The 27,941-nt window shown below is 35.7% G+C and overlaps 1 protein-coding gene across 1 annotated transcript; it reads right to left on the minus strand.

Annotated features, from left to right (window-relative positions):
* Nucleotides 1-1,084: 1,084 nt before the first annotated feature.
* On the minus strand, nucleotides 1,085-27,180 carry LOC127216386 (arylacetamide deacetylase-like 2). The gene is made up of 5 exons (XM_051177039.1): nucleotides 27,026-27,180; nucleotides 10,683-10,905; nucleotides 6,585-6,654; nucleotides 4,906-5,077; nucleotides 1,085-1,729 (listed from the first exon to the last, which is right to left on the minus strand). The coding sequence occupies exons 1-5, from the start codon at nucleotides 27,161-27,163 to the stop codon at nucleotides 1,106-1,108; spliced, it is 1,227 nt and encodes a 408-aa protein (XP_051032996.1). The 5' UTR covers nucleotides 27,164-27,180; the 3' UTR covers nucleotides 1,085-1,105.
* Between the last annotated feature and the right edge of the window lie 761 nt (nucleotides 27,181-27,941).

Genomic DNA, 27,941 nt, shown 5'->3' on the forward strand with positions numbered 1-27,941 from the left:
TTTTAAAATGAAACAAGCAGAGTGGTGTTACTTATGATGTTGTATAGCATCCAAACAACAGCAAAGAATCCTTTTAGTCAATTCTTCCTGATGTTCTTGCAAGAGCTTAGTGTCTGGATGTCAGGGAAGCCACTCATATGATGAAGTCTGAGAGATTAGTGAGCAGTTCATGGTTGAGGTGAACAAAAAGGTTCAAGCTGCAGAAAAGCAGTAGTGAAAATGTGTTTTGAGATGAAGGTCAGATTGCCAACTAAATCCACGAGACACATTAACTTCCATTGCACAAGTTTATTCGGCACTAAGAAAAAGCACAAGCAGTCAACAGACTATACACAAGCAGCAGAACCACCAGGACATCAGGAAATTACACATTGATTTCAACGCTCCCCAGCAGAAATGGGGATATTTATGAGTTGATTTGTGCTGACAGGAGCATGGGTCCCATCATCACAGGGAAGCAAACAGGTCTGGATATCACCAACTCAGAGACTCCCAGAATATGCAGCCTTGGTGTGCACAATGATTCACTACAGAAATTCAAAGGAATACCATAAATAACTCTACCTATACACCTCTGTTGGCTGGTTACCATCATGCATCAATAGTCATTGTCTATGGATGAATGCAAAGGAAATTCATTTGTGGTTTCTTTTATTTACTCTTTTGAAAGACTTTATTTTGAGATTGCTGTGTAGCAATGAGTTGACTAGAATTAGGTACATAGACCAGCCTGGCCTTGAACTTACAGAGACCTGCCTGACTTATTGCCTGTAGAATGCTGGAGAGCAGTGTGTCAATCCACCCAGTCCTCATGATTACATTCACATCACAACCTTTAATCTCATCACAATTTTCTTTTTGCATTATCTTACCATTTTTGAACACCCAGAGTACACATTTCCTGACAAATAATAATTAATGTGAATAATTAAGTGAATGCCCCTATTTTAGCAACATAAGACTGAGAAGATGAAGTCACTTTCTCAAACACACACAGTAATCTTCATTCAAATTGAAATGTAGTTTTATCCAAAGCCAGATTATTTTGTTTTCATTCATCACACAACAGTTGAAAACATAACTTTCAGATTATTTTACTGACTGCCTAGTGACATGTACCATTGATATATAGATTTTCCTCTAACCAACTAACATAGTTATCTCTCATTCTTAATCCTAGATGTAAAAACACTGGAGCTCTGGTAAATGCTAGAGCTCCATGAATTCCTTCCTCTATGTGGTCATGAGTAACTCGAACCCCAACATTTCTAAGCCGTGTGACATAAATGAGACCATCATCTCTTATGAAATCATGTTCACAAGTGAGGATGTAAGTTAATGGTAAATTCTGTAACTGGGAGTCATTGACAATCAAAGGGGACAGCCTAGTATCCACAAGTGCTGGATAAGAAACATTCAAATTTCCAAGAATGGGCTCAGTGTAAACATGGTTCTTTTTATACTTCTCAGGAAGGAAGTCACTCCAGTTAACAAGCTTGAACAGGTGTCTTGAACCTTCAGGCATGTGTTCATTTCTCAATGCAGCCTGGAAAAGTGCTGTGTCTTCAGACACATATAGGGATGCCAATTTGATTGCCATCTTCCTGAACAGAATTGGACCATGTTCATACTCTCGATGGGATGGCAGAAAGGTGTCAACTGACTGTAGGACAGGATATATCAAGACTTGTGCCTTAATTCTGTCTTTGAATTCTGGATCATTCTGTAGCTAGAAGTACAATGAATATTAATGAGTCAATAACTTTCAAGCAAAAGGGTTGGTAGCTTCCCTTTAATACCCTGTGGTAAAATAAGTTTATTAGCTGATTGGTGATTTTTTCCCATAAAATTTATCTGTTAATTTAGAGACATGAGAATGTGCCATTCCACTTTCACCTGTGCAGACACAATGCATATTCTGTTGCTCACACATTTATTCATGTGTGACAACCAAATAGGAAGAGAATCAGAGATATCAGAAGCATCCTAGTAAAAACTATAGAATAAATATTATGATTTTTGTGCGTGTGTGTGTGTGTGTGTGTGTGTGTGTGTGCATGTGTGTGTGTGTTTAAAGGAATTTAGCTATAACCAGGTGGTGGTGGTGAATTCTTTTAATCCCAACACTTGGGAGGCAGGAGCAGGCAGATTTCTGAGTTTGAGGCCAGCCTGACCTACAAAGTCCCAGGACAGCCAGGGCTACACAAAGAAATCCTGTATTGAACCCCACCCCTTCTACCCAATAAAGAAATTTAGCTTTTGTTGTTTGTAATAAAGTCATGTTGTGCATTTTAGCTTGTTCTGTCCCCTTGTCTCAGTCTCCCAAGTGTTCTACAACTAAACACATATTACTATGTCTAGTCCCCTAAAATAATTTTTGACTTAAGTAATATAATGAGTCAAAACTACCAATATAATGGAATAACAATGCCAAAACCCACATATAAAATCCGATGGAACTTGACATGTTAAAAGAAACATATAATGTTTATCTAAGTAGTGTGACTTGTCAGAAGTGATAGAACATAAGGAAAATAATTTTTCAAAAACCAGAAGAGCAGGAAAGGATGTGGGATGCTCTACAATTAGCCTGTTTCTTATCTGAAATAAGAGGAGTCCCGAGTGTGTAGCTCATTTTTTTCTTCTTGCACACTCTGCCGCAGTGAGCCTAGCTTTCACCTGTTGAGTACTTAAACAGCACGATCCTCTACAGCAGTGGTGCGCCAGCGACTGCATCTACTGCCTGCTTTGGCTATTCCAAGGTGTGCAAACTGTTCTCAAGCCAATGACCTCATAAAAACATAAGAAATAAAAGAAATCCTTGAAATCCCATTAGCTCAGCACATGGTTAACCATCTGACTAACTCCAAACCTCAGGACAGTAGAAAAGAGGTCCTACAGTTCAGGAAGAAATGAAGAAATAAAAATGTTGCTAAGAGCATCTATCTAGGGTCCTTGTTTCTTCCCAGTGGCTTTGGAATGGGAATTTTCTAGATAAAGTGCATCCTTTCAGAAGAGCAGAGAAAAATTCTGCCCTGAGCACAGTTTGAAAACTGAGGCAGAGTTGTGATAACTCGTTCATGAGTAGCAGGAGCACTGCTCCCAAGTGAGTTAGCACCCATACTTGTATTTGAAGAACACCAAGGTTATGCTATACTTTTGTGTTTATTTTATATTGAAATGCAAAATAAAAATGAAAGAGAAAATGAAATAAAATGAAAGAGAAATGAGACAGCTTTGTTCTAGCTGACTCAGTGATCTCACGTCTAGTAACAGATCCCATTTCAAAAATAATACAGGAAAATAGAGGAAGACATCCAATGCCAACCTCTGACTTCTACATGCATGAGAATACACATGCACAAGTTCTTGCAAACACACATACTTTTGTAATGTGTATAGTGACATAAACACATGCACAAAACACACAGACACTAAAATGAAACTATTGCATTTAAGGTGGAGAAAAGGAGAGAACAATAGTTCTCTAGGCAGTAGTTGAAAACTCCACATGCTTTAAATCAAGAGAAGCTGGAATAAATGCTATAATACACTACCTATGGAGGAGAGTGTCTGGAAGGGACAGTACAGCTGTAAGAGTAATTCCCATTTCCCCAAATATAGAAACAATTAGGATCTTGTAAAGATGGCTGTAATAAACAGTGTCTTATATTGTTTGGCTCAGTTCTCAATTTCTCTTGCATACACTCTTAATATAGCATTTAAGCAGCCACTCAGTGAAATATATAGGCAGGTTGGGCAACAGTCAAGCAAAGGTTACATATGGCTCCCAATGGGGGTGGTGAAAAATGGGGCACAGAGTGCCACAGGAGGACACGAGGGCAGTGAGGCAGCAGGAGCACTGTGGGCCCTAGAATCCCAGCACAACGGAGAATAGTCACCATGGTGGTGATGTAGTGGTTTCTCATTTCGGTCCTCCAGAACATGCTTCTAATCCCCTAATACTCTTTGCTCATGTGTCAATTTTATAACCTTAGCTTTTTCAAGAGAGACAGAGACAGACAGACAGGCATGCATGTCTCTCTCTCTACTGAAATGACACTTTTTTAATCTCTAATTCTTTATGTTAGTTTTGAACCACACAATTTAAGATAGTGTCAGTTTTCTTTGTCTTTTTCCCGTGATGGTTTGTTAGAGAATAATGGGGTGTGCCACAACTGCCTGAAAATAACAACTTTTAGGATGTGGCTAATTTTTTCCCCACCATGTGTGATTTGAAAGTTGAACTCAAGCCTTTCAGCTGGCATCAGAAGAGATGTCACATCAGGCTATCATATGTCTTTAAAATATGAGAATTCATACCTTTTGTATTCTAATACATCTATATTTTGTTTTTCTATTAGAAAAACCATGGACTGTTTTAGAAGTTCTTTTAAAAACGTTCTGCTATTCTGAGAGCCTGTTAATGCACTGATTACAAAACAATAAAGCAATTCAAGAATAAAAAATGAGTATTTTATGGGCTTATATGCAATGACATTTTATAATTTTTGAATAATCAAAGGATTATATTGCTGGGGTAGGAGGCTCACAAGTTCATCGCCTGCACAAACTACAGAGCAGTTCAGGGAAACTTATTAAAAGTCTGTTTTGAAATAGTAAGTTTAAAAGGGAATTTTGCATAGTCCTGTGATGGAATACTTGCCTGGCAAGCATTCTATCTCCAGGTTGAAAGCTCAGGCCCCTTCCTCCAAAAGAAATAAATAGGGTTGTAAAATCCTTCCTTAGCACTAGATTATTAAAGCCATATCTACAGTAATACCTTGCAAAATAAATAATTGTATCTGAAATTTGTCAGATAACAGTTTAAAAGTGATGCAAAATGCACCCAAACACGACTTCTTTTGTGATAGGATTAAAACTTACATAACACATACAACATACCAGTTGAGTCACTAGTGCTGTCAAGGTACCTCCAGAACTCTCTCCTACAATGCAGATGCGAGTTTGATCTATTCCATATTCTGCAAGGACTTTATCCTGAAGAAAGAACTTGATCACAAGAACACAATCTTCAAGGGCAGCTGGGAATTGATACTGAGGAGCAAGTCTGTAGCTTTAGAGGTAAATCAAACAAAAATACAAAGCCCTTGTTAAAATTATGCAACTAAACATTTTTTCCCTCTCACCAACAGATACACTGATATATTGGCTCTATTTTGAATCATAAATCTCATCAATTAACCCCAAGCTCACTGGTAACTTTTGTCATAAAGTGAGGAGTAGATTCCAGTTGAGGGTTCCAGTATTGGTTCTAAGGAGGAATGAGTGAGGCAGGTGTGTTCACCTTGTGAAGCCTGTGAGCTTCAATGGCCATCAGTGTGCTTGGTGACTCAAAAGCAATTGATAGGATTACCCCAGAAATTTTAAATGCAGAAAATATGAGAATAAATTATTGATAGGTGACTTTAGTTATAAATGTTTATAGGTTGACACTTTACAAAAGTGTAGAATTTCATATTACAAACTGAACATCAGAATTTAAATCAACATAGTCATTATGAAATATGAACAATTTAAGTATACCAATGGATTTTACTCAAATTTTTGAATTGTTTCATAAGACTAAGTACTATTTTGTCTGTTAATTGTGTGTGTGTGTGTGTGTGTGTGTGTGTGTGTGTGTGTATGTGTGTGAGTGAGTGTGTGTTCTATCTTTGGAACCCATATCAATTAGGCAATCACATTTTTAAATTCTATTAAATTCTAGTAGTGAATTATACACATGCTTATATTAAACAATATCCATCACATGGTCCTTGCAGATATTTGTGTTTTAATCCATGTTTAAATATTTAAAAATCAGTATAATATGAGCAAATGACATACAAATATCATTACTATTCAAGGTAAAGAAGAGCAAGTACCTAAAATTCTGTAGAATTCTTAAACATTGCACAATATATTAAACTATTTTAAAAGCTTATTTAAAATGATAATGTGTTAAATTTGGTTGAAATCGTTGCAGGAAAGGCACACCATTCTTACTATTAAAATTTAGATATTCCTCAAAGCTTAAGCAATTTATCTAGTTCCATTAACAGGTAATTATGAGCAGGACAGAACTAACCTCTCAACTGTGAAATTCCTTATGGTGATTTTGTCTGAGGCTTACAATTCTGTAAGTCTGTTTCTACACTATGCCTTATGGAATTAGCAAAATGTGCGTCAACATTTTATACCCCTAATGGGAGTCTCAGTGGTTCAGAAGACATAATAGTTCATAAAGTAATAAACACTTAATCATTTTGTTTGTTATTAGAAATGTTGGTAAAAGTCATGAGGCAATAAGACATTATTTGGATAATATCTAAAAACATTCAAAATTTCCCAACATTTATACCTAAAAAAATTCTAGAACCAAGAACAACACTAACATTCACTGTTTTATAGCAAGGTCAAATAAAATCCAACATCCCAAGTGTAAAATGGGAATACTTGCTATGTATGTTACTTGCAGATAAAACAAACCACTTGTGAAACCTAGCTGGGTATCAAGTCCTGCAAAAAACAAGCTTATGTAGTGAAGATAATGGCTGTGATAAGAAATATCGTTCTCTTACTCTATTCCCACAATAACAGCATCAAGCTTGTTTGCTGTCCATCTGTTTATGTCATCATATCCTGCCATTTCTGAAACAAAATAAATAAGTATAAATTGTTGCACTGTAAGCAGAAAACAATGGAAACCCACTAATACCTATGAATGTGCTAAAAATATGAAGAGATTAACAAAGGAAACCCTGCAATCCCCACTTATGATGTCACATAGAGCAACACTGTCAGAGTTCAGGAAGATAAGGATTGTCTGCAACTTGTTATCATCATATTTCATAAATCTCTTGGTAGAAGAGCTGGAAAATGTAATTAAGTTGAAAATGACATTGTAGTCAGTGTTACAATTTTCCCAAATTCAGAGATTTACTATAGTAATTTTTTAAAGAAGCTTTCATCAAAGGGACATCAACTTAGGGCAAGATGTATTTGGAGTGTAATTAAAACAATTGAGATTTTCCTTTACTAAAGGCTTATATTACCTTTCTTTATATAATTGATAATTTAATTTTATTAAAATGAAGTAATAGCAAATTCTCATATTTGTACTTCCTTTCAAAAATTAACTGGGGATGAAATAGAGTTATAATCAACTTAAAAGAATTGGGAAGGAGAAAAAATATTTTACTAAACTTTTAAAAAATAGCAAAGTCAAGATTCCTTTTAATTATCAAATTATATTAATTCACCTAAAATGCATAAATTGGCATCCATCATGTTAAATATGAAAATTTCATAACCATCAGCAAATTAACCAGAGAAAAAAATATAAATTCTTAGTAAAAAACAATGTTTATGAAAATTTACAAAGTTCAAGAAAATCTAGGTAACCAAATCTGGTTGAAATATAGAGTTAGAGTAGAGGCAGAAAGTGAGCAAAATAAGAAAATAGGAATGGGAGATCTATAATGTTTGACAAAAGATTTATCACTAGGTGATATATCTGAATATATATCTGAAATGTTTATCAATAACTTATGTGGCCATATTTTCACATTGTGGAAGGTAGAGAAAGAAGGTAAAAGAAATAAAGAAATGGAGGTAAGCAACCAGAAATGAAAGAACAAGAAGCAATCTAAATGATGATCTATATAGTGTGGACAGGAACAAAAGATACTCAAAATTTTGTGTTCAGAACATATCCTAAAGTGTAGGAACTATAAGAGTATTAATGTAGAGCATGATTGCCATTACTAGGGGAATTAGTCTTTTGTGTGTGTGTGTGTGTGTTTGAGTAGTTTTATTTATTTTTCATGTTTACTCTTTAAGAAAAGATTATGATGTATCTGTTAAGGAAAGGAATTCACATGACCCATTAAAGACTGGTTAAACAGCCCATTTCACAGCTGAATTTATTGAACTTAATTTCAGTAACAAAGTTAGAGATGGAAAACAGGATGGACATGGGGTCTAGGGTAGAAACAAGAAATAAAGAAGAGGAAAACATAAAACCAACAACTAAAAATGAAATATTAATATATGGGAGTATTTAATATTTGTAAAGTCTAAACAATAACTTATTTCACCATGGTTTCCCCTTTTCTTTTGTTTTAAAGTTATAGTTGCAAATGAAGGGATAAAATAATGGAGGAAAATTATTTTATACAAGATAATGTAAGTATAGCAAAAATCAGTGGTTACTCTCTGATTACACAGCTCAAAGAAGGAATCAAAAGGAGAGAAAGAGACAGACATGAAAACATGTCTCTGAAAGTAAAGACAACTTAGGTAATAACAAGAAACATCTACACAGGTCAAGGAAGAAGAGGCAGCACATGCTTAGGAGTCAACAAAAGGGGTACAATTTGCAGGTAGAAGAATCACAAATCTGATGATGATTTGGAATGAAATATCCTAAGGAAAGCAGAGAGACTCATCTTGACCAAGATGATGTCAAGACTCATCTTGACACGTCTTTTCCCAGGGTACATGTGGAAAGTAGTGAAGAAGGGATCAGTAAGATTCTAAGTCTAATATGGGTAAGAGGAGTAGTGGACTGGGAGATGCCAAACATAAGGACTTATGTGCTAGAAGTAGTGGCTAAGGGTGGAAACAGGATGGAAATTTAGAAATGCCATTGGGATTAACTGCTTTTGAGAGGTGGCATTTTCCAGCACCAGTGAGAGCATGGATGGCCTGCTCAGCAGTAGCAGGAGCCTAAGTGCCCCGGTTTCTGCTGGTAGGACTGTTGCTCCCTCCGATTCTAACCCTGAGACTTTGAAAACATATTATATTTGTTTCTTCGCCACTAAAACACTGATGATATTACCTGTCTGAAAAATGCTTACCCATTTTGCTGCCCACAGTAGCATTTTAATTTAATTTTTATTTTTCATTTATTCTTCTCTCACATATTACACCCTGACTGCAGTTTCCCTTCCCTCCTATACTACCAGTCCCATCTCAGGGATATCAACCAAACATGGTATATCAAGTAATAAGACTGGGTCCATCCCCCCATTTTTGCTTATCTTGAAATGTTCACAGTTCATGAAGACAAAATTCTGGATATTGTGTCGATACATTGTTTACGGTTTAGTAAAGCCTCTGGAGATCAAAGTAGCAAAGCAGCTATACTAGTTAGCCATAGAAGCCAGGCAGTAGTGGCATACACCATTAATCTCAGACTCAGGAGAAAAAGGCAGACAGATTTCTCTGAGTTCAAAGCCACCCAGAACTACATGAAATTGAATAAGTCTGAAGGAGTAAAGGAGTTTAGGCCCTTGATCCCACCACCTGGGACCCCATGCCTTTAATCACAGAACTAGAGAGGTGATGACAGAAGTGGCATGGCTGGGGAGAAAGGAATAAAAAGGCAGGATGAGACAGGGACTGAGGGCTTTGCCTCTAGGATTCGTGGAGACAAGACTGCCATTTCATCTGGGTAGAGGTAAGATCTACTGGGTAGAGGTAAGTGGAGTTTTCTTTCTAGCCTGTTCCCACAGCTGCCTTGCCCCCAAATAAGCACATAGATGCTACATTAATTATTAAACTGTTGTCCAATATCTTAGGCTTCTTACTGGCTAGCTCTCTTAATTATTAACTCATTTCTGTTAATCTAAATATTTCCACATATTCTTATCTACCTGGAGAAGGGTATGGACCTGTTACTTCTTCCTCTGCTATATGACATCTCTTTGCAGTACCTCTCTCTGCCTACCGTTCTCAGAATTCTCCTCATCTCCTAGTTCCACCTATCTTCCTGCCTCTATTGGCCACACAGTGCTTTATTCATGAACCAATAAGAGAAACATATATACAGAAGGACATCTCCCATCAACTGACTTGGCTGCTTTCCTTCTCTGATCTTCAGCTTGAAGCTTGAACCCCAAGATCTTTCTCTATGTCACTTACTATTCATTTTACAGGATGTAGTAATTAAATTATAGGTTCTGTTAAGTACACAGAATGATATCCCAACACTTCACTGCATAGTGAATCCATGTCATTAAAATTCTTAAGTGGTACTCTCTCTCTCGAGTCCCTCTCCCTCTTCCTCTCTCTCTCTCTCTCTCTCTCTCTCTCTCTTTCTCTCTCTCTCTCTCTGTGTGTGTGTGTGTGTGAATGCAAGTGCATAGCTGTGTGTGTATGTCTTAGCTATTACATTTATCTCTAGAAAGGAATACAGAGGTTTATGTCAGTAATTGGTTACTCAGGTTTATTTAATTTTATCATTTTTAATACAAAGTTATGCTTTGGATTCTAAGCATCTATATTATTATTGTGTAACACTCTACAACTTGAGTACGATAAAGATTATATTAGTTCAGATCTGACAATTAAAGTACATGGTTCACATCAGTGTTTTATATAATTTATGTTATTTGGTTATTTTAGTCTGAATTCAGAGTTTATTGTTACACTCTCAAGGCTATCTATATTTTTATTCAAAAGTCAAGTTTCCCAATGAAACAGTCTTATTTACATATGATGTTTTACTTACCAATGTGAAATATGTATGACCCATGACCCATACATTCCAGTGTATCTCTGTTAAGGAGCCCATATTACTCAAGTCAGCATTATATTGATAAGTACTCTGTCAATACACAGCACTTATTTGAATATGAATATTCAAACAACCAACACATCAGAAATACACTTACTGCAACTTCCGAAGACAAAGACACCACCATGAATGAAAAATATAGCTGGTCTCTGTCTTTCAGACTTCCTTTTTGGCAAGTACAGACGGACAGGAATGTCTCTAAAATTTTTGTCAATCACTGTAATATTTTCATCTGAAATTGGTTTTGTAAAGTGAACTGTTGCTAAAGTTGAAAATACTTCTTCATATTTCACAATACCTATGTTTTCCAATAATGTGGCCTATAAAAATAAGACAAAATTTTAAATATTAAACATTTTTTAATAGCAAAAAATGCACACACATGAAATGATAACTAAACAGTGTGACAATAGTCTACAGGACTGACTTTATTTCCTAATTGTATTTTGGTAGCATGAAATTCTCAATATGTTTATCTGCTCCAGACCAGCACAAGACTGAGTTCATAAATAATACATTATGGATGGTTGATGGATCAATAAAATCCCATCCCTCTCTTAGAAACTATTGGCGGTTGTAGGTTAATAAGGAGTCATTTTTTTTTTTTTTTGCATAGCTATTCATGAGGTATCCTTGCTATAGTAAATAATCTCCTCACAATGCTCAAATAAGAAACCCTAAGTAAACTGATTGAATCACACAGAAGAATGAAGATATGAAAGTAGGAGAGAAACTTGTTGAATTCTATTAGACACAGAAAGGAGTGAGAGAAGGGAAGTAATCAGGTAAATGCTTAAATCTGTGGAATAATACATACATAAGTAAAAGTTTAGGGATATTAAGCTATATTGATCTGGGAGTTTCATCCCTACTTGCTGGCTTTTATAGGGCTTAAAGGTGTTATGCCTTCTACCAGGGAAGGAAAATAATCACCAATTTTACTGAACTGTGAACTCTGTGAACTACAATAACCACTGGACTAGCAAGATTTACATACTCTTACAATGGTGTTTTGATTATTATGGGGACAACAAACCACATACTTACTAGATTTTAGTCCCATTAAACAAGATGAAATCTGGAGATGTAATCTGAGTGCAGGATCACCCCTTTGGTGTGAGCATTAGTAGAGGTGAGGAGAACTCTCTAGTGGCTGGCTGCTTTGCTTCTCTGATCTTCAGTTTTAACCGCAATATTTGTCTCTGGGTTTTTATTATTAAGAGTAATTAGAATTCATGCAATATCTGGTGACCAACTTTTGGGGTATAAAATCATGTGGTTTTGCAGTCACCAGCATTGGCTGGATCTATATGAGGCTAGAGTTGCCACCCTACTGGCTACGTTTCCCTTTCTTCTCTCCTGGTGGTCTTTCCCTGGACCCTCCTCTAGGGCTGCTGCCAAACAAGGTAGCTGCCTTGAAATCTGATAAGGCTTTTACTGTTCTACTCAGCAGCAGTAAGCCTCACATCTTTTTCATCATCATTGACAGATTTGGTAAGGATATTGGGAATTCTTAAGGAGAGGAATTAGTTGAAAGAGAGAGTTTTACCCACATTAAAAATGGGAAACCCTATTACAAATGGAGAGTCAGGTCTCTGTATGATTACACAATGCATGATTTAAAATTGTAAGAATTAAATTAAGGGATTGATATGCTGTTTATTACGTGCTGTTTATTGTCATATTGATAATCCTTGTTATCAACTTGATAATTCTCTTAAAGTGTTGTTTGGTATGAGTGCCAAGATACAGGCCTTAGAAAAACTTAATTAAACAAATCATAGAGATATTCAAACACAGGCAGAGGAATTTAAAGGAGAACTGATGAGTGCTGTTGAGAGCACTTTCCTGCCAGCCTCATACCACAGCCGAGTCAGCCCCAAATAACACACAGAGACTCTGCATAAATTGTGAAACTGTTTGCCATTGGCTAGCTCTGACTTAACTATTAACACATATTTCTATTAATCTGAAATTTCAAACTGTCTGCCTCTATTGGCAGTTTGTCAGTCACTTTTCTCTGTGTCCTGTAGAATGTCTGGCAGACTCTCTTCTATGAAGAAAAGACCCTGTAACAATGCCCATCTTGTATCAGCAGTCACTTTCCTGTGAGTTCTGCATGTCTACTTTATAAAGCATATAGTTAGTTAAACAGTTTAGACAAGAGCAGTATCTTTTCCAAATGGTTTTTCTGGTCATATTGAAGCAAACTCCATAATGAGTTTCTTTGATGTCCATCTTCCTTTCTGATGCAGGTGGTGTTGCCAGGAGCAGTTATGTCTCACTGTCAAGAAAACCCTAAACCATCTTAAATGCCATATTCTATAGGTCTTTGAAAGGTTTAAAGAATATCTATCCACCTCAAATCCATCTCTGTATATCTAGAAAATCTAACTCACCTAACTATAAATTTTGACTATTATAGGTGATTATATACACCTGTATTTAATTATGCATTATGTTTTAAAAGATCTGTATAAACAAAATACCCAAACAAAAGGAGAAATTTATATATCACAAAATTGACCTCAATTTGTATCAATAAATGAAAATCCATATGAATGCAAAGTTTTTATTCCTGTATTATTTCTCCTTATTTTTCTTTAGAAGGAGGTTGACTATAACCATTAACCTTTTATAACAAACTTCATTTAAATGAAAACAGACATTTATAAACAATTTGGGATTTTAGGTATTGTTCTCTCCAGTCTGCTTCTTGCTGCTAGAGTGCACTGTCATGGGATTCTAAGAAGACCCAGAAATCCTGGCTGCAGTGGTCTGCAAGGCTACCTAGTCCCAGATGTTTTGAATGTTGGATTACCTGGGACACTGCTTCAGGGGGTCTTGCTTTATGAAACCATGTTAGTCTGGAAGAAATCCACAGCTTTCCATTTTCTGTGGAAATATAAATAAAATCTCTTTTCCAAAGTAACATATCCTTATACTTAAAATTTGAGGTGAAGGTATTTTTAAAATATATAAATTAGATTAATCCAGCAGCATTTTTTTTTAGCAGTTGTTATTTCCTCAGGAGTCAAACAATTCAAAGACAACACAATAGCATACAGTATCCAGACACTCTGTGTATTTTCCATCTTGACATGATTTTTTTATTACTCTGTTTATTTTACTTCTATTTTTATTTTTTTCTTTTTTGAGACAGGGTTTCTCTGTGTAATTTTGGCTGACTTTGAACTCACTGTGTATACCAGCCTGTCCATGAAATCACAGAGATCCACCTGCCTCTGCCTCCTGAGTGCTAGGATTAAAGGCTTGTGCCACCACACCTAGCTATTCTTTTCCTTTTCCTCCTCCTCTTCCTCCTTTTTTTTTTTTTTTTTTTTTTTTTTTTGTAACACTTTATCCTGTTTCACTTCTCTCACAAACCTACGTATATTTTTAAACCTACTGTAAAAACCTTTTAGGTTTTACTTCATCTGAATCTGTCTTTACTATATATCTCTACATTTTTTCTAGCCACATGTCTTCTTTTCTGCTAAACAACATTGATAAAATTAAAGTGGCAGCTGTTTTAGCCACTGACTTTCAAATATGGCAGGGGTACATTTACCACCAGAATTGAACTGTGCTCACTGCCTTGGCCTATGCCATTAACCATCATGCTGCTGGCTTGGAGATGTGGCCATTGACACTGCCAGCTGCTCATAAATACCATTCACTTGTGAGCAAGGCCTCTTAAAAGAGTCTTGCAGTTTCTACTGCTTATGCAAAGTCAGGAGGGCTCCCTTAAAGGAGCCATGCAAGTCTCTGCTTGTCTCTAGCAAAACAGAGCCCACCCAAGAAAACTTGCTTGTCTCTGTTCTTTTGTTTCTAAAATCCCTTTTTAAGCTTTTGTCAAGTTTTAAGTGAAAATTGCAGGAGCCATTTTTTTTTTTTTTTTTTTTTTTTACTAGCACTTTCCTTCCAGCCTTGTCCCACAACTAAGTCAGCCACAAATAACACACAGAGACTCTGTATAAATTATGAAACTGTTAGCCATTGGCTATGGTTTTTTTATTGCCTAGCTCTAATTTAACTACTAACACATTTTTTCTATTAATCTAAGTATTTCCTTGTGGTCTTGGCTTACTGGGAATGTGGGCCCTGCATCTCCTTTGCCTGCTACTTCTCTGCAGAGAAGAGCGATTTCCTGTTTGTCCCTACTTATATTCAAATTATGCCCAGCCACATCACTTCTTTCCTGTCTGTGCAGACCTCCAGACTTCTATGGTTAGTCAGTCGCAGTATCTGCCATGCTATGTCACTTCCTGCCTGGCCAATCCATGTTTTATTCATCAAACAATAAGGCAAACATGTATACAGAAGAACATTCCCCATCACAGTGTTGAATTATAAGGTGAAATAGGAACAGCCTGTGGTTTTCAAACAACCAACCTTAATTTATGTAATAACTTTACATGAATTGTCAAATGATAGTGGCTTTCTTAAGCTGATTGGAATCCTATGACAATGTTATATTTAAGGAGATTCAAGGAAATAATAGTCTCATATGACATGCATTCACCATTTGTGAAGCAGAAGTTAAACTTGTGGTCAGTTTGTAATAGAATTATCCCTAGAAACAGGAGAGACTTGGATAAAGCTGATTTAGAGCATGGTCCACAAGTACAGTGGAGTACCTGGTTCAGAGAAGATGCTAAGACCATGGACAATGAAGAAGTGCTAGAAATATGGAAATCCCCCAAGATAAACTTCCTGGAGAAAGAGATTTTGCTACTGTAAAAAAGGCAATTTCTATATGATGTCCATGTCCTGACTTTATGCCATGCAGCAGCTTTGAATGCTTGGGACAGAATTAGAGAAGCAGTAAAGAAAATTGAGTCATGTATTAAAGTTTTACAGAACCCAAATGAAGCCTTCATTGATTTCTTACAAAGACTGACTTTAGCAATAAATGGTATGCTACTAAATTCAGAAGCTAGACAAATAATAATTGAATATCTGGCGTCTGAAAATGCTAATGCATAATGCAAAGGATAGTTAGGCCTTTAAAAGAAAAGTCAGCATCTTTGGAGGAATGGATCCGAGACACAATCGATATTCAATCTCATGACCATGATGATGCATGCATAGGAAAGGAAATTTATAGATATTTGAAGAAAAATTGAAATGCCAAGTGTTTTATTTGTGTTAAACAGGTCACCTTAAAAAGTACTATAAACAAAGCATTCCTAGAAACAATATTTTTTTCTAGGCATAATCCAAACAGAGTGTTTTCTCTTCTGGATTATGCAGAAGCTGTGGCAAAAGCAGGAATTAGGCTAATGCATGTAGATCAACAAGGGACAATTAAGGTAACCCTTTGCCATCGGAAAAGGCCTTGAGGGGCTCTCAAAGCCCCCATGCCAAATTATTTGTTTCCTGTCATTGTGGGGGAATCTCCTCCCCAAAGCAACTAAAAGATTAGATTTGAATAAGAGAAACCTAATTAGAAGAGATGATAGTTCATCCAGCACCATGGCAGTTTAATCTAAACTAATCTATAAAACTAACAAATACTTTTCATTTGATCAGATATAACTTGTCATGAGGGAACCTCCCCTGAAAATAGGGTTGGGGAAGTTTTGCTTTGGTTTTGTTTTTGTCTTTTCAGGAGAATAAAAATAAAATCATCTAGCTAAAGAATCCCAAGACCACTGGACAAATGAGAAATCTTAAGAAGTAAAAGGGCATATCATCCAGAAAAAAATGTTCCAAGAGAAAGAATAAATTGGCCTATCAGTATATCACATTTCCAACAGGATAAAATATCATGAAATTTCCAAAATGTTTGTTTTTGCTGTTCTCTACAGACATATAATACAAATGATCTTTTTGTTGTCCCAGTTCAATTAAACATTAAAGATAGCATTGGAGTTGGAGAGTGGTTCACTTCTTCTTTGAACCCAAAATCCGAAATATCTGTCTCATGTCAGAAGAGTCAATTGATATGGGACAGAAGGAAAACAAAACTTTAGGGACTATTTTATTACCACTAATTCTTCAGTTTTATATTGACTCTTTAACAGCTTTTCTTAAGATATAAATACTATCTCGAATTTATAAGATTAACACACACACACACACACACACACACACAAACACATTTAAAGTTTTTATCATGATATTAATGGTCATATATATTACTAATTCTAGAAAAAGGTTTCGTCTACCTTCCTGCACATGAATTTGGGTTTGAGTCTCTATCAGTTTTCTATAGTGAACCATGAACATGCCTAACAGAGACCTTTGAGGTCTCCAAAAAAAGATGAGACCCCACAACAACAATTATATTAGGACTATAGTAATACCACTAAGCTGAAAAATAGCAGCTAAAGATTAGCGTTGAAGTATAAATTTCTCAGAACAATTTCAAGTGGATAGCTGAGATGGTCCAGCCTCATAGGCTACTCTAGCCAGCACTTGAGACAAGCCCTGTACTTTCCCTTTTCACAGAGATTGGACAGCCAATGAAACAGCTACCTTGACTTGACAATTAACCCAAAATTTTCTTTTCAGAATCACCTAAAGATGCCATCACCTCCACACAGCAGGAAGTAACTTTAAGAACATGATGCCCACATTCCCAATAGGTGGGGTGGGTAGTTTTTGGTCATTCATCAGATTATGTATATTTGCCATTGTTTAGGGGAATTGATTACAAGTTGTTATTGGTTATGGTCAATCAAAAAGTCAGAGAGGTTTAGATTCAGAGTTCTTGTTTTAAAAAGGAAAAGAAGGATACAGATAGGATAAAAAGGATATAGTATTGAATCTACTATAAAAAGAAAAAAAGGAAGGAAATAGATATGATATGAAAAAGTGGTTTATTTAATCTACTTTTATTTTTATCTATCTATCTATCTATCTATCTATCTATCTATCTATCTATCTATCTATTGGTTTTTTTGAGACAGGGTTTCTCTGTGACTTTGGAATCTGTCCTGGAACTAGCTCTTGTAGACCAGGCTGACCTCAAATTCACAGAGAGCTACCTGCCTCTGCCTCCTGAGTGCTGGAATTAAAGGTATGTGCCACCACCACTCAGCCTCAGGATTATTTAATCTACTTTTAAAAAGCAAATACTAGTTTTAAATATTTTATAATGGGTTGAACCTTTGTATATTATATACAAATTTTGTATATAAATTTGAGAATAGTTTTTTAAAACATACTGAACATACATTTCTAATCTTCAAGGTATTGTGCCTATGTAGATCATTTAAAAATGTAATACAAATTTCTACTTCTTGAAATTTATTATTACCAACTAAATAAGATAATATGAAAATGCAGGTTAGTAGTCACCTATTATAACTAAACTTATAGTCATATTAGGTATATTTTCAAGGTCAAAAAGAGATATTTTAAATAGGCAGGATATTTTTAACATTTCAGAGATTGCCAGAATATGGTATTAAACATGTTTAATGACATAAATTCTTTTTTTTTTTAGACAATGAGACATATCTGCTTGTGGCAGCACCAATCTACTTCAGAGAAGATGATGGGCATTGAAGAAATTATGCATGGAGTTTACTTCCTTTGTAGCAAAAGTAAGCCACTGGGCAAGAAAGATCTCCCATGCTCTTGGGTAGGTAGGATAACCATAGTAAAAATGTCAGTCTTGCCAAAAGTAATCTACAGATTCAATGCAATCCCTATCAAAATGCTAGCACAATTCTTCACAGACCTTGAAAGTGACTTGGGCGATAGGCAGCTGTTGTGTCCTGTTCTTGTACAACCTGAATGGCCTGTGACTGTTCTTTATAATATCTTCTAATATTTTTCCCAGAAACATATGTTAATTTATAATTGAATTCTATGATTACGGACATAATCTGAGTATAACTTTGCTGTAACAAATTACATCCCCACAAATTAATTGCTGTTAGCAACATGTGGCTTTAATTTTCCTCCCTGTCCTTCTGGTCCTATACATTTAACCCATCATGGGCTCTGTTTTGTCTGAGAAAAAGTTCCAATCCCTAAAAGCTGAACATTTATTTCCTGAAGAGGCCAATTTGAATGCCAAGATTCTGGTGAAATTATTGTTATATCCACACATGTCTACCATACCTCCAATGACAATGTCATTTATTTGTACTTTTACTTTTGGTCTTTATTTGTTTATTAGAGTTGTCATTTATTTGTACATTTACTTTTGGTCTTTATTTATTTATTAGAAGTTTGTCAAAATACTCACTTTGTGGTTTTTCCTAGATTTTTTGTTGTTTGCATTATCTGTTCTATTATACAGAGCAGTTTGGCTTCTTACAATAGGCATTAGGTTCTCTAATTTTTCTGGGAAGAAGTGTCCATGGTGTCAGGAAGTGATTAAGCCAGACTTGGCATAGGGGCTCCTCAAGTAGTTTCCCAATGGTAAAGGATTACTTTGAATGTCCCTTGTTGATCTAAATCTATTAGTCCAATGCCTGCCTCTGCTACACTTTCTATGTAATCTAGAAGGGAGGGACATTCAGTTTGGTTATGTTTAGAAAAAGCATTTTCTAGGAATATCCTGTTTACAATCCCTTGTTTGCTACAAATAAAGTACTTGACTTGGAAAATTTTATTTTCCAAACCTCTTGAAATCACCTCTCTTATCCATGCATCATCATGGTCATGAGATTCAATATCGATTGTGTCTCAGAGCCTTTCCTAATTATAATTAGGAATTTACATTGGATAATTATAATTTGCATTGAGAATTAGCATTTTCAAAAACCAGAGATTCAATTATTATTTTTCTAGTTTCTGAATTGTGTAACATTCTATTTACTGCTGAATTCAGTCTTTGTCAGAAATCCATGAAGGCTTCCTTGGGCCTAATATAACTTTAGTAAGTGACCCAGTTTTTTTTCCTAAACACTCAAAGCTGCTGCACAGCATAATGCCAGAGCATGGTCATCTTACAGAGATTGCTTTTCTATAGTAGCATTGTTTCCTTGGAGATTCTCTCTAGCTTTATGTCATTGCTCAATAGTCAGCATTTTCCTTGAATTAGATACTCCATTGTAATTGTGGACCAGTTTCTAAGACAGCATTATCCAAGCCTATATAATCTTTAGGGATATTTCTACTACAAACTGACCACGAGTTTAACTTGTGCTTCACGTATGGTGAATGCATGTCATATGAGTCTACCACTTGCTTGAATCTCCTTAAATATAACATTGGCACAGATCAGCTCTTACAGAGCCTCTATCATTTGGAAATTCCTGTAAAGTTACTGAATAAATTAAATTTGGTTGTTTGAAAACCTTAGGCTAGTCCTCTCTCACTTTATAAAGTAACACTGAACTTTGTTCTCCTTTAAATTTCTCTGTCTGGATTTGAATATCTCTATGATCCATTTTAATAAAGTTTTGTAAGGTCTGTATACTGGCACTCATATCAACCAACTTTTTAAAGCGATAAACCAAGAATTATCAAGCCATAACAAAGATTATCAAAATGATAATAAATAGTATGTCAGTCTCAGTCGAGTATCCCTTCATTTAATTGTTCCATTTTTAAAATCATACATTGCATAATCATACAGAGACTTAACTATCTTCATTGTAATAGTATCCATGTTTTTTTTTTTTTTTTTTTTTTTTTTTTTTTTTTTTAGTGTGAGAAAAACTCACCCTTTTACCTAATTTCCTCCCTTTTAAGAATTCCCAATTTTCTTACCAAATCTGTGAACAATGTCAGTGAACTGTGAGGCATAGTACTACTGATCTGAGAACTGGCATACAGCTCTTAGCTGAGAATGCAGGCTGAGGAGAGGGGCTGTAGGGAAAGCCTGAAACGCACAGGGGGGGGGGGAGGAGAGAAGAGAAGAGAAAAGAAGAAGGGGCCTCTGCACACAAGATTGTTAGGAAGAAACACGTGTGGTGAGTGTGGACTGCAGGCAATGTCAGCTGGTCTAGGGCAGATTTGTACTTGATTAAAGTTTTGGTTGAAAAAGCAAAAGAAAACCAACCTGGCCAGGCAGGGATTCCAGTGGGAGCCCTGCTTGTCGCTTCTGCTTGAGCAAGTGGCTTTTTCCTGAATTCATACATTTTCATTGTGAACCAATTTATGAATAATAAAAAAGCAGAGACAGATATTGGGTTTCAAGCTGAAGATCAGAAAAGCAAAAGAGTCAGCCACTAGCTCTTACCTGTACCTCAGTCTGGGAAAATCTTTTCTCCAGGTATCTTCAGTCTGGCAAGAGACTAATTGCCCTGAGACTGAACACTGAATGCCAGCCCCAAGACACTGCTCTTGCCTTATTTGTCTCTATAATGCTGGAATTAAAGGCATGGAATCCCAAGTGCTGAGATTTCCTTTGTACAAGCTCTGTTTCTCTTTTAGACTGATTCACTCTTATCTAAGCCAGGGTGGCCTTGAACTCACAGAGATTCATCTGCCTCTCTGTCTCATGAGTCCTGGGATTAAAGGTGTATGCTACTACTGCCTGGACATTATGGCTAACTAGTGTGACTGATGGGATTAAAGATGTGCACCACCACTGCCTGGCCTCTATGGTTGTAGCTAGCTTTGAATTTTGATCCCCAGGCAAGCTTTATTAGATATCACCACGGAATAGGTACTTTTGTACACCAGATGATACAGGGATAAGGGTGAGACCAGAATGATTGCAATGGGTTGGTAAGGGAAGGGGAAAAATTTAAGAGGTGAAGGAGTAGATGTTACTGAAACATATTTTAAAGATACATAATTGTCAAAAATAAATTAATTTAAATAAAATCACCCCCAAATTATAGATGAAAACAGAGACATCAGAACACTGAGCAAAACCATAGAATCACAAGGACTTTAAAATCACATACTTTAAAAAAAATATACCCCACCAAACTGAAGATCTAAAACAATTTATTAATTTCTTGATATATAAACCATCTAAGGCTAAAAACCAAGATTAAATAACTAATTTAGACAGACCCATAACTCGTAGTGAAATAAAGTATATAATTAAAAATCTCTCAACCCTGCCTCCCTAAAAAATCTTAGGGTCAGGTAGAATCAGCATAGAATTTTACCAAATTTCAAAGAAGAATTAATGCCTTATTCCTCAAATTATTCCACAAAAAGAAAGAGAAGGAACATAACCCAATTCTTTTTTACAAGGTCACAGTTATCCTGACACCCAAACCACAGAAAGTTCCATCAAAGAAAGAAAATTACAGACAAATTTCCTTTATACCTAGATACAAAAATTTTCATTAAAAATTACAACCAAATAAATAAAACACATAAAAATCATCCACCATAACCAAGTATTCTTTCTTGAAGGAATGCATGGATAGTTCAACCTATAGAAATCAGTAAATGTAATCTATTATATAAACAAACTAAAGGAACAAAAATCCACAAAAAAATATCTTATTAGATGCAGAAAAACCTTTTGACAAAATTAAATAATCTCTCATAATAAAAGTCCCAGAAAGACTAGGGATATAGGGATATACCTCAATGTGTACAGGCAATTTCTTGCAAGGCCCCAGCCAACATCAACCAAATTAAAACAAAAATCAAATAAAAGCATTTCCGCTAATATCAGGAGCAAGACTCTCTCCATACCTATTCAACACAGAATTTGAAGATTTAGCTAGAGCAATAAGACAACTGAAGGAGATTAAGTGGATACAAGTAGTATACTAAGAAATAAAAGTATATTTATTTGCACATGATAAGATTGTATAAATGATCCTAAAAACTCAATCAGGGACTTTTTGCAGTAAATAAATACTTTCAATAATGTAATAGTATACAAAATTAACTCACAAAAATCATTAGCCTTCCTATATATAATGAAGAATAGTTTGTGGAAAAAAAAATAGGAAAATGCTACCTTTCACAGTAATCTCAAAAAAAAAATATCTTGGAATAAGTATAACCAAGCAAATGAAACTCTTTTGTGATCAAAGGCTTTAAGACATTGAAGAAGATATTAGAAGATGCTCATGGATCAGTTGGATTAATGCAGTAAAAATGTATACCGAACAAAAGCAATCTATAGATTTAATGCAATCCTTATCAAAATTCCAACACAGTTCTTCGTAGAAGTTGGAATGATAATTTTCAGCTTCATATGAAAACACCAAATTGTCATGATAATTAAAACTATCATAATCAATAAAATGATTGCAATAAGTATCACCATCTCCAATTTCAAATTGCATGACAAAGCCGTAGTGAAAGAAACAGCATGGTATTGGCATCCAAATATACACACTGGTCAATGTAATCTAACTGAAGATCCAGATATAAATCCACACTCCTGAGCAACCTGACATTTGACAAAAAAAGACAGCAATATGCACTGAAAAAATGCAGTGTCTTCAGCAATGGTGCTGATCAAACTGGTTTGCTGCACATAGGAGAGTTCAAATAGATCCATATTTTTCACCCTGAATAAAATCAACTTCAGGTGGATCAAGTACTGTCACATAATGCCAGATACACTGAATTTGACAGAAGAGAAAGTGGGGGCAATAGGCTTAAACTTATTGGGTGCAGGAAGGAATGTTCTGAACAAGACAGAATTAGCACAGACACTAAGAACAACAATTAATAAATGTGACCTCATGAAACTGAAAGGGTTCTGTATGGCAAAAGGCATCATTTAGACAAGGTATCAGGCTACAGAATGGGAAAAGTTCTTTGCCAAATATATGTCCAATAGAGGGCTAGTGTTTAAACTATATAATTAAAAACTTTGGACATCAAGAAAGAACCCCACTTAATATGGGGTATAGAACTAAAAAGAAGGTTCCCAAAGGATGAAACACAAATGGCTGAGAAACACTTCAAGAAATGTTTCCCTGTTTAGTCATCAGGGAATGCAGATCAAAACTACTTTATATTCCATTTTACATCTGTTGGAATGGCTAAAGACAATTAAAAAAATGATAGCTCATGCTGGTAAGGGAATGGGGAAAGAGGAACACTTATGCATTGATGGTGGGAGTGCAAACATGAATAGCTACTATAGAAATCTGTGTGGTAATTCCTTAAAAGCTGGACATTTATCTCCCTCAAGATGAGCTAAATAACTCTTGAGCATATACCCAAAGGCCTCTACATCTGACTACAGAGATCCTTGCTCAATCGTGTTCAATACTTCTCTATATATAATAGAAAACAGTTTAGATGTCTACTAGCAAATGAATGGATAATGAAAATGTGATATATTTTTATACTGGAATATGATTCCATTCTAAAACTGAAATCATGAACTTCGTAGGTAAACTGATGCAGCTAGAAACAAATCCCGAATGAACTCTCAAATATTGTATGTATTCTCTTATATGTGGAAGTTAGTTTTTAAGCTCTTGATTGGCATGCTACAATCTGTTTAACCACAGAGATTAGATTGGAGTAAGGAACTATAGGGAAGTAGAGGATATCTCAAGGTAGAGGAATTACATTATATTATTATGGAGTGACAATGAAGAGGCTGGGACAAGGGGATCAAATGGCAAGGAAGAGGGACAAGTCAGTTAAGGTAGGGAATACTGGGAGGAACAAATATAAGACTTGAGGAGTCATCGGAAAGCCACTATTATAGAAGATTCTTAAAATTTATACATATATGAAAGAAATATAGATGAAGTTAACAAATAACAAAGTAGAAAATACCCAAACTAGACATCTTTTACTACCAACTAAAAAGTTCAGTGCTAGAAATTGCCAAATGGGCCCCAAGAATACCTCCCAATAACTCAAGCCAAATGGCCCCACAAAGTTAAGAAAATATTACCTACATATCTCATTCAACACAAAGCAGTTGAACTGTTGCATAACTAGAGCCATTTCCCCTACTGACTATTGCTTGTAGTACTGGAAGATACACTGCATACTACCAGGTGAGAAAGGTAAAGACCAACCCAAATACAAACCCTGTGATTTATAGTGATGACTTTCCTGTATGACATCTTCATTAAACAGCTGTACAAATAATGTGAGAATAACCAACCCCTCTTTGAGTGGATTTAAGGCCCACTCTATGTGATGGAATCCATGCCTGACTATGTATAGGTCATGAGCCTAGGAAAATCAAATGCTATTGACCTGCTAAAGGATAATAAATCACTCCTAATAAAACTGTGTTATCCACATAGATCAGTATCTTGCTCACTTATCATCAGAGAAGCTTCTTCTTATGGTAGGTGGGACTAATATAGAGACCCACAAATGAACAATGTGCAGGAAGCGAGAGACTTCTATATTCATTCTTGAATGGTTGTCTTTATCAAACCCCTCCTATCACTGATCAAGAAGCTGTCTCTAACAAATTACTGCTTGCAATACAAATATTAGTTTTCCCCAGTGGTATCTCACTGGACAGGTAAAGCAAACTAAAGGGTATGCCCATGTCCACCTCAGATGACCAGCACAAAATGAACCCAATAGTGTTTTGTAGATTTTTTCTAATATTGCTTTTTTGGCATTTAAAAAAAAATCTTGCTGGTGTTTTCATTGAAAGTTATGGCTTCTAATTTTGTGTTTTTATAGCTGTGTATGCATGTATATGGTGCTTTTTTTGTTTGTTTAAATTTTGCCTGCTTGTTTCTTAAAGAAAGGGAGAAAGAAGGGGTGGCATTGGATGGGTGTGAAGGTGACAAGTGTCTGGAAGAGATGGGAGAGGGGAAGCCATGAGCAGAATATAGTATATGAATTTTCAATAATAATAATATGATTGGGTTTCACTATATGCAAATACAAAACACTTTAAAACTAGACTGATCTCTCTGGAAAAACCAAATAAATAAATAAATAAAACCAAAAAACCAAAAACCAGAAAAACTAGACTGATCTCAAATTATGCTTTAATTCCATATGCTGACTTTTTAAAATTGTAGATTTTTGTAATTTTTTTATTTTTATTTTATGTGCATTGGTGTTTTGTAATGGGTGTCAGGTCCCTTGAAACTGAAATTATAAACAGTTGTGAGCTGCCATGTGGGTGCTGGGAACTGAATCCAAGTCTTCTAGAAGAGCAGTCAGTGTTCTTAACTGAGCTATCTTTTCAGCCCCCATTTGCTGACTCTTTATATTCTTGTATAAAATATGAACAAGTGACCTTTTTAAAAAGTGAAGTTATAGTAAAAAGATCAGAGAAAATAGAATAAATGCCATTATCCCTTCTGCATGTTATCAAAACACATTTTATATAATTGCAAATACATTAGCTGTATTAACTGAAAATGATAATAAGGAAAACTGTTCACTTAGTTAATATTGACAAATGTACCCAAATCAAAATTTATATGGAAGCTCAGTAACACAAAGATTTTGTGAACAAAAGTTTGAAAACTACCTTAAAAAAGACTAACTTATCCACTGTCATGGAGCCCTCATCTAGGACCTGTTGGAAACAGAAGAAAACACCCATAACTAAACACTGACTCAAACTAGAATCTAGATGCAGAGAGAGAGGACACAGTTTGCAGAAACACACACACAGACAAGCTGACCTGAACAAGGAGGAGCTAATGGGTCCCCCCAGACTGATAGCTGGGAATCCAGCATAGGACTGACTCAGACCCCCTGAATATGGGTCTCAGCTAGAAGATCTGAGCAGTATAAGGGGCCTCAGACTGTGGAGCCAGGATGTATCCCTGGTGCATAAAAGGACCTTGAGGACACATCCTCCATGGAGGAACACTCCCTTAACCTAGACAAAGGAGAGAAGTCCTAGTCCCTACTTGAAATGACCTGTCAGATCTACATGACCCCATCTGGATGGCATAGCCCTACATGTGGAATGGGGGTGGGGGGATGGGAGGGGAGGGTGGTCAGGGTGCATATGAGGGGGGAGAGAGGGTAAGGGGGAGGAAGGGAAGGAGAAAGGGAGGAAGAGAGAATAGGGATTGACATGTAAAATAAAAAAAGAAAATCAATAGAACAATAAATTAAATATATCAAAATTTTAAACTTAATGAACATAAACAAGTGAGTTTTCAAAGACTGTGTGTTTGTGTATTGTTGAAAGCATCAAACATATCCAAACTTCCTAACAATTCCCAAATATTCTTTTCAGATAATACTATTTTCTTTTATTCTGATGTTGATATATGGTCACTACATGTGTGGTTATGCAAACACTGTAAGTCCCCCTGTTTGTAGGTATTCAGTTAAGCATATTGAAGATTAAATATACATCGATATTATCTGGTTTATATATCAAAAAGAAAGTCAGGTAGTGTCTTTAATGCCAGCATTCAGAGGAAAACAGATCTCTGAGTACAAGGTCAGCCTTGTCTATAGAACATGTTCCAGGACAAAACAAAACCAAGCAATGAAACAACCAAAAACAAAAAGGAAAGAAAACTGAAATCACTTTCAAACACTTTGACATATAAGAAGTTTCAAATATACTTATAACATGGCATCCCAATTCCCCAGTTTAAAAAAAATATATATATATTATATATATATTACCACAAGTGATGTTACTTTTATAAGAGCATCCATGAATCTCACTTTCCAGGGTTCTTCAATGTTTTCTGGAATAGGCAAATAAACAAAATAAGCAAATAGAACACAAGAGAATCCAAAGCACAGACTTTTGAACCCCATGATAAAACTTTACCACACTTGTGTGTGGTGATAGTCAACAGCATCTCATATATAGACTACGGATCAGTAGGGCAAAGGTTGGTGAATTGTCTGAGGTAAAGTGATGCTCTTAGTAGCAGTGATTTGACAGTCACTTCTTTAACCAAGTCACAGTTGAAACTTGTTATGCAACCGTACAACTTTGTGGAGCAGAATTTACTACAAACTGTCTAATAAAGAATGCAGCAATGGCAAAAACGTATGAGAACAGTCGGCTCCTCTTCCCCCACATAACACCAGAAGAGCAGAAGCACTGAGGACCCTAATTAGACCGTGCCAAAAAAATAGAACCAAGGGATTTCTGTGTTCTCTTGCCATTTTGCAAACAGTAGTAATAAATGTTAGGTAACATTGAATCAACCTTGAGGCTAACTCCTACACCAGAGGTCATCAAGATTCAGCTATATCATTCTTGGGCACATACCCAAAAGATGCCCAATCACACCACAAGGACACATGCTCAACTCTCTTCATAACAGTGTTATTTGTAATAGCCAGAATCTAGAAACACTCTTGATCCCCCTCAACTGAAGAATGGATGAAGAAAATGTGGTAGTTCTAAACAATGGGGTATTATCCAGCTGTAAAAGACAATAACATCATGAAATTTGCAGGCAAAGAATGGAACTAGAAAAAAGTCATCTGGAGTGAGGTAATCCAGACCTAAAAAGAAAAATATTCTATGTAGTCCCTAATAAGTGGTTACGAGCTGTAAAGTAAAGGATAACTTGGCTATAAT

The sequence above is a fragment of the Phodopus roborovskii genome, unplaced genomic scaffold (genome assembly GCF_943737965.1).
Source record: "Phodopus roborovskii unplaced genomic scaffold, PHOROB, whole genome shotgun sequence".
NCBI lineage: Eukaryota > Metazoa > Chordata > Mammalia > Rodentia > Cricetidae > Phodopus > Phodopus roborovskii.

What these genes read in the sequence shown, in the direction of transcription:
- LOC127216386 (XM_051177039.1), bottom strand. Translation starts at nt 27,163, where the DNA reads ATGGGGTTCAAAAGTCTGTGCTTTGGATTCTCTTGTGTTCTATTTGCT. An exon ending in GCTGTTATTGTGGGAATAGA is followed by an intron (nt 5,078 to 6,584) that starts GTAAGAGAACGA and finishes TTACCTCTAAAG; the next exon opens with CTACAGACTTGCTCCTCAGT. An exon ending in CAGCACTAGTGACTCAACTG is followed by an intron (nt 1,730 to 4,905) that starts GTATGTTGTATG and finishes TTGTACTTCTAG; the next exon opens with CTACAGAATGATCCAGAATT.